Source organism: Peromyscus leucopus, chromosome 7 (assembly GCF_004664715.2).
Source record: "Peromyscus leucopus breed LL Stock chromosome 7, UCI_PerLeu_2.1, whole genome shotgun sequence".
Lineage (NCBI taxonomy): Eukaryota > Metazoa > Chordata > Mammalia > Rodentia > Cricetidae > Peromyscus > Peromyscus leucopus.
Window position 1 is genome coordinate 6,934,321 of NC_051069.1, and position 15,209 is coordinate 6,949,529.

The 15,209-nt window shown below is 42.2% G+C and overlaps 1 protein-coding gene across 1 annotated transcript in view; it reads left to right on the forward strand.

Moving 5' to 3' along the window:
- Positions 1-15,209, forward strand: part of Znf609 (zinc finger protein 609) — a 152,966-nt gene that overhangs the window by 31,588 nt on the left and 106,169 nt on the right. The window contains 1 exon segment of the mRNA XM_028866506.2: positions 3,141-4,014. Within this exon segment, the coding sequence (XP_028722339.1) occupies positions 3,268-4,014 (747 nt within the window). The 5' untranslated portion in view covers positions 3,141-3,267.

A 15,209-nucleotide genomic window follows, 5' to 3' on the forward strand; every position in this document is an offset into this window, starting at 1 on the left:
GCCACTGCCTCCCAAGTTCTAGCATTAAAAGCATGAAATACCACTGCCTGGCTGTTTTTTCCTTTTTTCAAAACCATTGATTTCATAAAGTCAGATATGGTGGTCACATGCCTGTAAAATTCCAAATGTTCTGGAGACTGGGACAGGAGGCTCATAGTCAGCCTGGGCAACATAAGCAGATCCAGTCTCAAAAACAAAACAAAATAAGAAAATGAAGTGTGGTGGTACATGCTTGACATCCCAGCCATGGGAAGGCAGAGGCATGAGGATCAGGAGTTAAAGGCTATCTTCAGTTACATATCGAATTTGAAGCCATCTTGGGGTGCTTAAGATTCTGTCTCTAAATAAATGAATTTGCTAAACATTTAGTGACCATTTTCAGTCTGCATGCAAGGTCTTTGTTCTACTCAAGGTGTTATTCCTGTATTTTGCCTTTGATAGGTTACTTTTCTCCCATTTATTTTAGTCTCTTCAGCAGTACTAAATGACATCTGTTTCCTTTATTATTTTCTCTCTATTGTTCATTCTCTTTGTATTCTGGAAAAATAACTTTGCATGCTTATTGCATAGATTCATCTTTGTGCTTTTTTGATTGCTCTGGTTTTAATTGGTACTGAATTTCGTTTACGTGCATCTTCCTTTCTTTGTGTGTAAGCTTTACCACCCTCTCCCATAGTGGTATGTCCTTTTGTCCTTTCAACTAAGTTACATCTTTTCATTTCAGACTGTTGCCTTCTTAATGCTTTTCTTCCTTATTGGCATACTTTATCCTGCTCTTACACAAGTCAGCCAGGATAGTGAAGAAAGAACTGTTAGCAAGTCCCAGTCATTTTATGTTTGTACTTTTCTTTTCTCTTCTCCACTCTCTCTTTATTACCATCCTGTTTCTAGAGAAAAGTCTCTTAAATCTAAGGAAAGTTATAGTGGTTTTCCAAGAGTAAAACAACATGAGGTCATTCAGTGGCTAAATTGTACACTAATAATAATAATAATAATACAGCTCTGGAGATGGTGAGTAAACTCTTAATTAATGTGGAGTAGATGTTAAACCTAGCAACAATTAAAGAGATTGCAGAGGTGATACATTATCAGTTGGGGAAGATCTGTGTTGTAATAATATTCTGTAGTGGGAATTCAATTTAGCATTCCCTTTCCTAAAAATGCCCTTAGCCCCTTGCAGGAGGATTGCTTTTAATACTAGTTCTATTGCTTTGTTCACTGATTTGTTGTTATATTCCTAACATTCGTTTAATTCCTGGTACATCCTAGGGAATAAGTTTTTTTGTTTTGGGTCTTTTGTTGTTGTTGTTGTTGTTGGGTTTTGTATTTGGTTTTTCCAGACAGGGTTTCTCTGTGTAGTCCTGGGTGTCCTAAAACTAGCTCTGCAGACCAGGCTGGCCTCAAACTCAGAAATTTGTCTGCCTCTGCCTCCTTAGTGCTGGGATTAAAGGTGGGTGTTATCACTGCCCGACAGGAAATAAGTTTTAAGAACGTCAGGTGAATGAATTAATATCTGTTATACTACTCTTGAAAGCCAAGTCTTCTTGAGTATTAAAAATTCCAAATAGTTCACTAAAAATTTCTTTAGAATTCTTAGGTCACTTTGAAAATCCATATCTCTCTGACTCTTCAGGGGTTATATTTCCTTTACCTTTAATGGGATAACTTTTCTTCTCTTAGCTGTTACATCCTAGTTTCCCACTCTTTAGCTCATCCTATAGGAAGCAAGGTTTATGTAGAATTAATATTTGCTAATAAGTAGTAATTGATGACTGTTGACAATAAACTTTCTACTTAGGTAATGGGTCTACTTCTCAAATCTAAAGCTAAATTACATATTAAGATATATTACTTCTTGCTTAAAATCTCAGTTACTTATATGTGTTCACTTGGTACAGCCCTATTCTTCTAGAATGGCTTTTTTTTTTTTTTTTTTTTTTTTGCCTAAGGATCCTAGTTTTGTAGACACTGTTACGACGACAGACTAGGTAGCAAGTCACAGCTTGCCTTGTCCTGTGTGAGTCATTTACTTGTTACATAATCACTTTCCAGGATGCTCCACAACACAACTGGCTTGCTCTTTATACACAATTGTGTTAAAAAGTTTGTTTGTTTTTTCTAAACAGATATAGAAAGATAGTACATAGATGAATATGCAAGAACAAACTTTTGACTTTATCATAAACTTCTACCTGGATGGTGCACATTGGTTGCTGGGTTTTCTAGATGATGTTTCTCTCTAGGTCTCCTAAGCCAGAAGACAGTGGAGAGACATAAATTATTCTTTTAAAGCCAATCTCTGTTCCATGTGGGGTAAAGCCTTAGTGTTTTTCAGTCAGTTCTTCAAATCTTGCTATAACAAAGTGGAGACTTTTGGGAGATAGGCTTTCAGTAGAGTCAAGGAAAACATTTTTCTTTCTAAATATTTTAGCAAGAAAGGCTATATTGAACCCTGCTTTGTAGACATGATTTCCAACCTGGAGTTTGATTAGGACTTTGTAACATCTCTGGGCTCAAGTCATAGGTTGAGTCCCCTCAGAGAGTTGTTTGCTCTGTTTGCAGTTACACACTGAATTTGCATTTTCCTTAGTTCTGCTTTTTTTTTTTTTTTCCTTTTCCTTAACCATAATAAAGCTTTTTTCTTTAATGCCACAATGACAAAGAATCTGTATACTATTTTTAGGAGAAATTGGCCCTATTAGTAGAGAGCTGTTAAGGCTTTTGCTAGATCATGTTCTGAGTCACTGATAATTCAAGCAGCCAGCAGAAAGGGGGTGTGAGCAGGGTTGTTGCAGGCAGCTTCAGTCTGTGATGTGCTGGGGCCTGTACTGATTCAGACAGAATTGCCGTTTGACAGTGGAGCAGAAAGAAGTTAAGTCCTCCAGGAAGGGGGAGCCAGCTGTGGAGGTAGGTCTACTAGTTAACGCCAGAGTCTAGGGCCAACTAGAAATACTGTATGCTTCCCTGTGGAGGTCGAGTGGGAATTACCTTCTCTAGGTCAAGTGTGGCATGGGTGGAAATACAGCTGAACTTGTATGAGAGCCACACAGAAAGGGTCTGTTTTGTATGGGAGTTTATTTCAGGCTATTTCCTTGCCTGTATTGTTTTCTTTAATAGCTTTTTAAATTTTTTTTTTCCAGCAATGATGGTGTCCACTGGACATGCACTGACCAAGGAGACAGATCTGAGAACATAGCTGAAGCTGAAAATAGGAAAGCTGGGGGCAAGGAAGAGCCTTGAATCTTGAGGTGGGACGTTGACTCTAAGATGTCCTTGAGCAGTGGAGCCTCCGGAGGGAAAGGAGTGGATGCGAACCCGGTTGAGACATACGACAGTGGGGATGAATGGGACATTGGAGTAGGGAATCTCATCATTGACCTGGACGCCGATCTGGAAAAGGACCAGCAGAAACTGGAAATGTCAGCCTCGAAGGAGGTGGGGATACCAGCTCCCAATGCTGTGGCCACACTACCAGACAACATCAAGTTTGTGACCCCAGTGCCAGGTCCTCAAGGAAAGGAAGGCAAATCAAAATCCAAAAGGAATAAGAGTGGCAAAGACACAAGCAAGCCCACTCCAGGGACTTCCTTGTTCTCTCCAAGTGAGGGAGCAGCAAACAAGAAAGATGCGCAGGGTCGCTCTGGAGAGGGCACCAACACAGGAGGCCTGGCTGCTGCTCTGGGCCCCAAGGGCTCGGAGAAGGCTGCTAAGGCGTCGCGCAGTGTGGCTGGCTCCAAAAAGGAGAAGGAGAACAGCTCATCTAAGAGCAAGAAGGAGAGGAGTGAAGGTGTGGGGACTTGTTCGGAAAAGGATCCTGGGGTCCTCCAGCCAGTGCCCTTGGGAGGACGGGGTGGTCAGTATGATGGAAGTGCAGGGATGGATACAGGAGCCGTGGAACCACTTGGGAGTATAGCTATTGAACCTGGGGCAGCGCTCAATCCTTTGGGAACTAAGCCGGAGCCAGAGGAAGGGGAGAATGAGTGTCGGCCACTAAAGAAAGTCAAGTCTGAAAAGGTAAGAGGTGGCCAGGTCTGGCTGCCCACTGCTTGTCAGAACTGCCCTGGACTAACTGCCAAGTGTTGTGTGCACTCTGTGGGAGGCTCATTAGTGTGTGGGTAATGACCAATTACAAGGTCAGAGCAGCTGGTAATGATAATGTGCTCTTGTTCCAAATTAAAGGATTCCCTACAGAGTCATTTGCAGCAGGCTCAGACCTCTTGGAATAGGATTTCTGTTTGGGGGTCAGCTACTTGGTAGAATTTTCTCACACCTTGTTATTGTCACATGTCAGACACTTGTTGTTAGAGGCTGACGTTAAATCTTTGTGTGATTTCTTGCTTGACTGGAATTTTATTATCAGAATCATAATAGTTGATAAATGTAATAGACTTTTGGTTACATGTTTAAGCTGATTTTTTTTTTTTTTTATTTAACTTTACTTACATTGGCATCAGATCCCCTGGAACTGCAGTCACAGACAGTTGTAAGCTTCCATGTGGGTGCTGGGAATTGAACCCCGTTCTCTGGAAGAACAGACAGTGCTCTTAACTGCTTGGCCATCTCTCCAGCCCCTTGAATGATGTTCTTAGTGGGATAAATGGTACTGCTGGGTCTCTGGCAGTACAGAGAGTTAATTGTCATGGCATATCTGCTAAATGTTCTATTGGTAGCTACCAAAAAACAAAGTGCTATAGATACCAGTCTAGTAAACAAGGGGCAGGGTGCACTGAGTCTACTATCAGCATTAATCCAGCCTTAGGAGTTACTCTGGTAGCTTTAGAAGTTTGGCCTAGAAATTCTTTGGCCCCTGAAAGTATTGCTGTCTGCCAGTTATCTCCTGCAACCATCGGAAATCAAAGTCTCCTGGTGGTTTTATTGCTGCCAAATAGTTTAATGATACCTCCCTTCTGCTTGACTTGGAAGCATAGGTGCCTGCAGCCCCAGGAGGCATTAGGACCAGTCCCTCCCTCCAGGAAAGTGATCTTAGTTGATGTTTCAGGAAATGAAGCTTGCAGGGCTATAGTAGAATAGTTTCCAGTCTAGGGTCACCTCAGGCTGCCTCAAACTTGAGCAGCCTACAGTTTCCTACAAAGCAGCTGGCCTGTTGATGAGCTGTTCTTTGGCGCTTGATTTTCTGCTTTGCTCTGCTCACCCTATGCATTCAGCTGATCGCAGCAGATGCGGCATAAATTGATTTCTCTGTAATTACATCAGCTGCAGCAGGGAATACCTATTTCCATATGTAAGTGTTAATAAATAAAGGCTGGATATATGTATTTGGGTGGTGGTGCCCTCTTATTGCCTCGATTTTAGTGGTAGCTTGTGCTTTTTTTGCTCTAGGTATTTTGGTCTTTGTCTTTGGCACATCTGTAGATGTCTTTTAGCAACATCTGGGCACTTGTGGTAACAGGGCTGTGAATTTCTTCCAGTTACATAACACAATGGTTGATTCCCTTTTGCCAGTGGCAGCTGCCAGAGAGGCTGCCTGTGTTTGGGTGGCAGATGCTGCAGTCCACCTCAGCAGAGTCAAGTTCCAGCTGGTTATTGGCATGGTTCATCCTGTGCTGGCTGTGATTTGTCATTTTCTCTGGGGTGCAGATGGATAATGCTGTTTTAAAGAGGCCTGGGAGTACCAGGAGTTCTTGCTACTGTTCCAGGCCTATTAGACTGTTCTCTACATCTGGCTTCAGGAAGTCCCCTCCATGTATCCATGTTCACGATCATTGTCCTCCTGTGTGGAAAGGTGCTGCTGAGGGTGGTCTTCATCTCCTCCTCGTCGTTTAAAGTACTTGTGTTGGAATCTTCTAAATTCAGTTTCGGTCTGTGGGTGAAAGGATTAATATTGCTTAGCTTTGTTCATGATTTTCTTTAAGGAAGAAATGGAATCTGTTTTCTTTTAGAGGTGCATAGAATGTTTAGGTGACCATCTTTAAGCTAAATGGCCTGAAAGATACTGTACCTTTAGCTGTTATATCTTGGTGCTCTCGAGTTTTACTCCTTAATGTAACTTGATGTAAGCTTTACCTCCCTGGTAGACTAAGAATGGGGCAGTCAAATGAGAGATAAAAGGGAAAATGATAGTGATTCATATTTTGGGAGAAAATAATTTCTGGGAAGTATTTTGAGAAGCATACAATTTTTTGTACAGTCCAGTGTTACCATAAGCACAAGTTTACTTTTTTTTTGTTTGTTTGTTTGTGATTTTTCTTTTGGTACAGATCTTATGCAGCCACGTCTTGCCTGGAACTTACTATGTAGACCAAGCTGTTCTTTTTTTGGTTGGTTGACTCTCTCTCTCTCTCTCTCTCTCTCTCTCTCTCTCTCTCTCTCTCTCTCTCTATTTTTTCTACCTCCCTGGGTTTCTCTGTGTTGCCCTGCTCTGGCTGTCCTGGAACTTGCTTTGTAAACCAAGCTGGCCTCAAACTCAGAGAGAGATCTGCCCGCCTCTGCCCCCAGAGTGCTGGAACTAAAGGTGTACACCACCACACACACACACACACACACACACACACACACACACACACACGGCTAGACAGGCTGTTTTTGAATTTGAGGTAGTCCTCCTTCCTCTGCCTCTGCCATGCTGAGATGACTAACATAAACCGCTGAGGCTGAATCTGTTTTCTAAAAATCCTTACCTTGTACTCGGGAACCCCGTTTGGACACACTTACTCAAAGGTGCTTTATTGTATTGTCTTTGGTTAGTACAATATTTAAGTAAATGTTTGGAAGTTGCTAGGAGATGAACACACTCTGCAAGGACAAAGCATTTCTGGAATGGAAAGAAGGGAGGAGTCAAAGTGAAAGAAAGGACAGGGTCTGGGGTTGTAGCTCAGTGGGCAGTGGTTGTTGGCCAGAATGCACAGGGCCTTGGATTCTGAACACAAAGGTAGGGAGAGGTAGATAAAAAAAGAGCAGAGAGCTTTGCAGGGGGCATCAGCTTTTGAGAACTTGGAACCCCAGGGTGTTGCATACAATAGCTGCTCAGGGAGGGTTGATCAGTGCTGTAGTTTAATTTGCAAACAGTCTTTGAAACCTCTTCAAGATTTTTTCCCCCTGAAATATGGGCTTGCCTCTGATATAACTGGTTTGGAATGTTACTTTTTGTAAGGACAATCAACAGAATCCAAACAGCAAAACATGTGTGATGTAATCAAGCTGGGAGCTATCATGAAGAGGAGAAACTCTAAATGTGGAAGATATCTTGACTAAGGCATCACATCCTCTGCTGTCTTTTTTTCCCTTCAAGATTTATTTATTTTTATTTTATGTATATGGGTGTTTGCCTGAATTTGCCTGTTTTGTCTGTGTACATGTATTCAGCACCCTGAGAGGCCAGAAGAGGTATGAATTCTCTGGAACTGGAATTATAGATAATTGTTAGCCACCCTGTGGATTCTGGGAACTGAAATTGGGTTCTTTGCAACAACAGCAAATGCTCTTAACCCCTGAGCTATCTCTCCAGCCCCAATTGCCCCCTTTTCCAAGTAGGATCCAGTCTGAGGTACTAGTTAGAATTGTCCCCTGTTGAGTACTAGCTAATCAGGGGTTGAATATTCAAATTACCTACCCCAGGGCTTTCTCTATGAAGATAAGTGTCTGGCATTGTGACTGAGGAATTTTCTGTTCTGAGAGGCTGTGTCTTCCCCTCAGGGAATCTAATGTTTGCTCCACCACATCTTCCTGGCAGAGTTTACTGGAGAGACTGAGATGGCTCTTAGCAGCCATTGCTGCCCTGAATTGTTGAACACTCCTGAAGAGATGGGGGAGGGAATGTCGAGGAATAAACATGTGGAGCCCCTGGCTCCTGCCTGCTTCCTTGCTTTTGACTTGATTGATAGGTTGTTAGGTTAAGGATGGAAGGAGAGGTGGGAGAAGGAGGAGGAGGAGGAGGAGGCAGGACGCCTGTCTGAGTATCCTGAGCTCACTGCTTTTGTCCACACTCTGACAGGCAAGAGAAAAGGAATTCACAAACGCGACAGAAGTGATCTATCTGTGCTGACTGTCAGGGCGTATGTTCAGGAGTTTCAGATGAGGCATTAATTTAAAATTTTCTTCAAGTCAGCTCTAGTGGTTAGGGTCTAGAATTTTGCAATCCCAATCTTCCTTTTCCTTAGCAGTTGCTTTTTATTTTACACTCTGCTTTGGCAATGTTTGGGTATCAGCTTCTGTCACTTTCAAAATGCTTTGCTCATTTACCACTTTCCTCATTAGTTTAGAAAACAAGAGAAACAGTTAAGGGTGCTGTTAGCTTTTGTGCCTTCAGATTTTGGGTTCTATCTTAAGTGTGTTCACCAACCTTTGCCCTTTGTTTCCCATTCTAGTTTATGCCTTCCAGCTCATTGCTTTTATGTTGCAATCCTTCATTGCCCAACCTAGGTCAGGTCTCTTATTCTTTCTGATCCAAGGCTTTCCTAATGCCTTCCTCCTAACTTGCTGTTCTTTTCTGTTCTTGACAGTATAGCAGCCAGCCTTGTTTCCTGAAGCCAAATGTCCTAAAGCCTTTTCCTTCACTGAAAAAAGACAAAGCTGATTCGTAAGTGGGCCCAGCTTGCATTGTCTAACTGCAAGCATAACTTATTTTTATTCATCAGCTCTTGTTTGCCTTATGAGTGTTGTAATTCAAGGAGAGCCCAGAGAAAGATTATCTTGTCCAATTTCCCCATTTTGAAGACAGGAAGCTAAGACTAAGAGAGGTCATGTGACTTTCCCAGGCTCTCAGATTGGGACAAGGCCTAGCATGGAAGAAGCTTTTTTTTTTTTTTTTTTTTTTTTAAATTGCTGTTTGGGAGATTTTGTCTGTTTTTTTCTTTTGAGTCTGGATCTTTGTGCCTAGTGAGCCTTGAATTCACTTTGTACCCCAGGCTATCTCAAATTCACAGCAATCCTTCTTCCTTGGTCTCCTGAGTGTGGGGATTACAGGTGTGAGCTATCATACCACATCTGTTTAAAGCCAGGTTTGTTTTGGTGAGCACCATGGGGGGTGGGGAGTGTGTGTGTGTCTGTGTGTGTGTGTCTGTGTTTCTCTGTGTGTGTGTGTCTGTGTGTGTGTGTCTGTGTGTGTCTGTGTATGTGTGTGTCTGTGTTTCTGTGTGTGTGTCTGTATGTGTGTGTCTGTGTGTGTGTGTTTCTGTGTGTGTGTGTGTGTGTATATGCATGCGCACGCGCGCGCGCGCTTGTGCAGAAACTTGAAGGCCAGGTGCCCTGCTCTAGTACTCTGCTTTATTCCCTTGAGACAGGGTCTCTCAGTGAACCTAGAGGTAGCCTGACAGTCAGCAGCCCTGTCAGTCCGTCTCTCTCCTTCACTCCATAGCTCTGAGGTTGCAGGTGTGTGCAACACACACACACACACACACACACACACACACACACACAGCCATACCTGGCTTGTTCCCTGCCCTGCAAGGGTGCCAAGATACAAACCAGGTCCTTGCGCTTTTACAGCCAGCACTTTTACCACTGAACCATCTTTCCAGCCTTTGGAACACCAAATTGTATGGTTTGTATTTCTCTAGGTTTCTTTTCTTTCCTTTCTTTTCTTTTTTATCAAGGCAGGGTTTCTCTGTGTAACCCTGGCTGTTATGGAACTGGCTTTGTAGACCAAGCTGGCCTTGAATTCAAGACATCCACCTGCCTCTGCCTCCCAAATGCTGAGATTAAAGGATTGCACCACCACCGCCCAGCTTACTCTAGTTTTCTTAATGAATCTGTAGTTGTCGCAGGAATTCTTTACTGACCCATATTAAAAGCTTAAAAATTGGATTGTAACTTTCAAGGTACCCCATAAATGCTCCTACTTGGTTTTTACAGTGACTTTAACATCATAGACACTCAGTAAACAAAACATCTTTTGTTGTTGTTTTGTTTTTCAAGATAGAGTTTCTCTGTAGCCCCAGCTGTCCTGGAATTCACTCTGTAGACCTCAAGTTCAGAGAGCTACCTGCCTCTGCTCTGCCTTCCAATTAAAAGGCATTCACCACCACCATTGGACAACAAAACATCTTTGAGTTTAGGGTTCTTAAATAGGTGGTGATATTTGTAAAGAGTTAGCATTTATAGAGGAGTGGGTATGGTTCAGTCTGCAAAGTCTGCTTACCTCAAAAGCACAAGGACCTGAGTTTGATCCCCAAAGCCCATGTAAAAAGTCACACTACCAGAGCACACTTGAAACCCCAGTGCTAAGGAGTAGAGATAGGCAGATCCCTGGGGCTCACTGGCTACCTGGTCTAGACATATTGGTGCATGCTAGGCCAATGAGAAACCCTGTTTTAAAGGAGGTGAACAGCGTTCCTGAGGATAACTCCCAGGATTGTCTTCTGACTTACACGCACGCACACATACATGGACACACAAATGGAGGAAAAAAAGAATGACCATTCATAGATAAGATAGGGAATAATGTCTTTTATAGGAGAGGGATAATTGCTTTTAAACTGCTTTTTTGAACTTGACTCCTTAAGATATGTATATGCCAAAATATTTCTTTCAGCCAAAATTTCACCGAAGTCATTGAGGCTCTGCCAGGTCCTTTTTTTAGTTGACATACATTAATTGCATATCTTAAGGAGTACAGTGTTAATTTGATATATTTATACAATGTATAATACCCAAGTAAGGATAATTAGCATTTCTATCTTCTTAAACACCATTTCTTTGTGTTGGAAACTTCAAATTCTCTTCTTCTAGTGCTTCAAGCTATAATGATCCTATGTTATGTAGACTTTAGAATTTACGCATCCTGTGTAACTAGGAGTTATATGTGATTCATACAGTTCTTCATCTAGTGCTAGCTCCTTTCCTGTTTGGCAGTTACATCAGCAGATGACCCTATCCAGTGCTGCTTACTGGAACACTTCACTGTTAGGCAGATTGTCGAGGATATTATGAATATTAATTGTTTGGGTTTTATTACATATTTATTTACTTGTTTTGGGGGGATGGGGCATAGATGGAGGTCAGAGTACAAGCTATAGGAGTCAGTGCTCTCCTTTCACCATGTGGGTCCCAGGATCAAACTCAGGTCATCAGGCTTAAAGCAGATAATCTTTCTTGACTTGCTGAACCATCTTCACTGGCCCAGATAGTACTGTTGTTGTTTTTCGAGACAGGGTTTCTCTGTGTAGTCCTGACTGTCCTTGAACTTACTCTGTAGACTAGGTTGGCCTCGAACTTAGAGATCAAGTCAAAGTGCTGGAATTAAAAGTAAGTGCCACCACTGCCTGGCAATAATTTTATTTTATAGAGAGAAGATAAGCTGTTGGATCCCATTGTTCCTTCCCTTCATGTATTAAATGACTATGTCTTAGATTCTAGCTACCACACTTAGGGATGGAATATATCTATTGATATGTAAAGCAGAGATGGTCCCTCCTTTCTTAGAGCTAACAGTTTACCAATTGAAGTAGAGCTTCTAAAAGTATACACATAAAACCTAAGTAAGTATGGCTTTCAAAATGTAAGATGTTGGGCTGGCAAAAATGGCCTAGCAGTTAAATTTATTGTCAGGATAGCCTCACTACCTGAGTTCAAACCCACCCCTGACCCCACACCCCTGCTGCCTCAGAACCTACAGTGGAAGAAGAGAACTGGCTCCAGAAGTTATCCTTTAACCTCTGTATTTGTTCTGTGGTGTGCCGACAGTCATGGGTACCTATCACATCACATGCACACACACACACACACACAACAGGGGTTTGGCTTTGTTTTTTAAGTGTAAATTGTTGACCTTACACCAGATCTATTGCCTAGTTTTTTGGATAAGGACCCAGAAATCTTCACTTTCAAGTCTGTCCAATTAATTGCAGTATACATTAAAGAGCTTTTGTGAACCATTGTACATTTTCTTTGTGAGGTACATATTGGAAGCCATTTCTAATTTCAAAACCAGCTTCAATGTAAATTTCACATTGTTTTATGTATGATTTTATGATTAAGAGTAAGTATACTCTGGAGCTGGAAAGGTTAAGGGTCCCTGCCAAGTCCAGTGACCTGAGTTTGATTCTCAGAGCTCACATGGTAGAAGAGAACTGACTTTCAAATTGTCCTCTCATCTTAACACCTAAACCATGATAAATGCATGTGTGCACACACAGACACACTCACACTCCTCCCTTTCTAATTTTTTTTCTTATTTGAAGAATGTGCTCTGTAGCCTGACTGCTGGAGTTTGTATCTCAGCTCTTACTTCCGAATCTTGAGCAAGGTACTTAACTGTTCTGCGCCAGCTATCACGTGGAAAATAAGAATATGCACATAGGTTATTGCAAGATAATTAGCTGTTGGGCCTCATGGCACACATCTTTAATCCCAGCACTGGGGAGGCAGAGGCAGCAGATCTGTATGTGTTCAAGGTCAGCATGGTCCCCATAGGAAATCCTAGGATAGCTAGGGCTACATAGCAAAATCTTGTTTACAGAACAAAAAATTACATTAGTTGACTCAGAGAAAACACTTAGAATGGTATACTTAGAATGTAACACATAGGCAGCATTCAGTAACTGTTAGGGAAAAAAATGATTTAAGTTGAAGTATATGTCAGTCTGTCCTGGGCAATAATGGTCTGAAATATAACAACAGTCCACTGCACAGGAAGCCCAACAGGAACAGATAAACATATTGGCCAAGACTTTTCAGCACTATGCCCAGAAGTAGTTCCAAACCTGGGCTGGGAAATTTGCATGCTGGTGCTATGTTCTACAGCCTCAAAAGACTAAAAATAGGTTTCAGAGGTATTGAAGTAGCCTCATTGCATTTCAGATTTCATGTGAATTGCATTTCTTTTTGGCCAAATCCCTGGAGTGGTGTTGGGTATGTTGGATGGATGTTGCTATGTGTCTGCCAGGATATACTGTCTCATGGCAGAGCATGGAAGAACAGTGCTTTTGTTGCTACATACGCGTGCAAGGAAAAATAAAATCTAAGTCTTGGTCCTTAATTTTCCTTCCCTGGTGTGAATTTGTATTTTTGCCTTTTGGGTACAAGAGCTTTTACCAGCAGGGCTTATCCAGGGAGGCAGCAGGGCCTGTGCTTTCAGGCTAGAGGTGGCAATAACACACACAGCTGAGAGCTGCCACTGCTGACTGCCTGAGCCCTCCTCTCTGTGGTTTGCACTCTTCAAGCCATGCTTGAGTAACCTGCCTCCAGAGCTGCTGACAGGGCTGTGTTCAGAGGCCTTGGAAATTACACTGTTCATTTCCTTATCATCCTCTGACCTGCAGTGCAGAGCCTTCTGGTGCAGGAACAAGGCATAAAAAAATCCAGACAGCTTCTCGCCAGCGTGTGTCAAGAGATACAAAGAAGGAAATTGGACTTGTTCACTTAAAAACCATGGGGTTAGGCTTTGATTTTTGGATCCTGCTGAGAGTTATTTGTGTGTGAGAGCATGTTTTATCTGTATTTGTATAGAATGATTCTTTACACGGCAGTGCTATGGAGGAGGAGTGTCTGAAGTAGAGAGTGGAGGGAAGATTGCTTTCCTCTTCAGTTAATTTCCCAGTTGTACCATTGGAGTGGGCTTGGAAGAATTAGCACCAGGAAGGTGCCAGTCCATGTTAATATTTTAAAGTATATTTCTCTTGATACAGTTTAGTCATGGATGAGAGCACCCACATAAGAAATGTCCTTGGCTGTCTGAGGAGACATTTGTATCAAATGCTTTTCCCTGAAGTTACTCATCCTAGATGATATTAGTGTCAGTGCTTATGTTGCCTTAGACTTTAGCTCTGTCCCATTAAGAGGCAAAGTTCATGTGAGATAGAGAACAGAATTCTGGAAGAGAATTAGGGAGGGTAATTTAGAGCATTTTGAAATTTTCTATTTATAGGACAAAGTTATGCTTAAGGGGGCTAGAGAGTTAAAGCTTAGCAGTTAAGAGCACTTGCTGCTCTTGCAGAGGATCCAGGTTCAGTTTCCAGTACTCAAATGATGGCTCACAACCATCTGTAACTCCAATTCCATAGAATTAGGCACCTTTTTCTGAACTCCGTGAGCACTGTGCGCACATACTTGCCAAACATACATACAGACAGAAACACCCATACATATAAAAATAAGTATTAAAAATGTAAGTGAAAATGAAATTTACCAAGAACTATTTATTTATTTATTTATTTATTTATTTATTTATTGTTTTTCAAAACAGGGTTTCTCTGTGTAGCTTTGCGCCTTTCCTAGATCTTACTGTGTAGCCCAGGTTGGCCTCGAACTCACAGAGATCTGCCTGTCTCTGCCTCCCGAGTGCTGGGATTAAAGGCGTGCACCACCACCACTGCCCGACTAATTTATTTATTTTTATCTCTTTATGTGCATTGGTATTTTGCCATGGGTGTCAGATCCCCTGGAACTATATAGCTGTAGACAGTTATTAACTGCCATGTGGGTGCTGGGAATTGAACTCCAGTCCTCTAGGAACAGCAGTCAATGCTCTTAACCGCTGAGCCATCTTTCCAGCCCATACCAAGAACTTCAAAGAGCAAAAAGTAGCCCTGGAGCCGTGTGGTGGTGGCACATACCTTTAATCCTAGCAGTTGGGAGGAAGAGGCAGAGGCATATGGATCTCTATGAGTCCAAAGCCAGCCTAGTCTAGAGTGAGTTCCAGTACAGCCAGATTTGTAGCTCTGGCTACAGAGAAACCCTGACTCGAACTCCCAGCCCCCATTTCCCCACCCCTACACCCCCTACCTCTACACCCACACCCACACCACCCACCACCCACCCCCGCCACTACACGCACGCACGCATGCACGTAACCTTGGGCCATATATGTAATAGTTCTTTTTTCTCTTTGCTGTACATATTATCTTTTCTCTTCATGACAAATTGAGGTGCCCCAAATTGGGGGGATTATCTAAGGGTTTGGAACTTCAAAACATTTTCACTTTTATTTTATTTGGGTGTGTGTTTATGTGTACTATAGTGCACATGTAGTGGTCAAAAAACAATTTGCAAGAGTTGATCCTCTCCTACCCTGTGATTCCTAGGGATTGAACTCAGGTCAGGCAGGGTTTCTATCCTAAGCCATCTCACCAGCTTAGGGTTTGGAACCTTGAGATCAGAAGAAAAACTCAATACTTTTTCAAGCTTGCCCTTCCTCAGCTGTAATGTAAGCACTCACCTCTTAGAGTTACTGCGACGGTTAAACAGATACGGAAGCTTAAATACTCAGATGCTGTTAACTATTCAGAAATTATCTCCACAGTTGTATGTACACG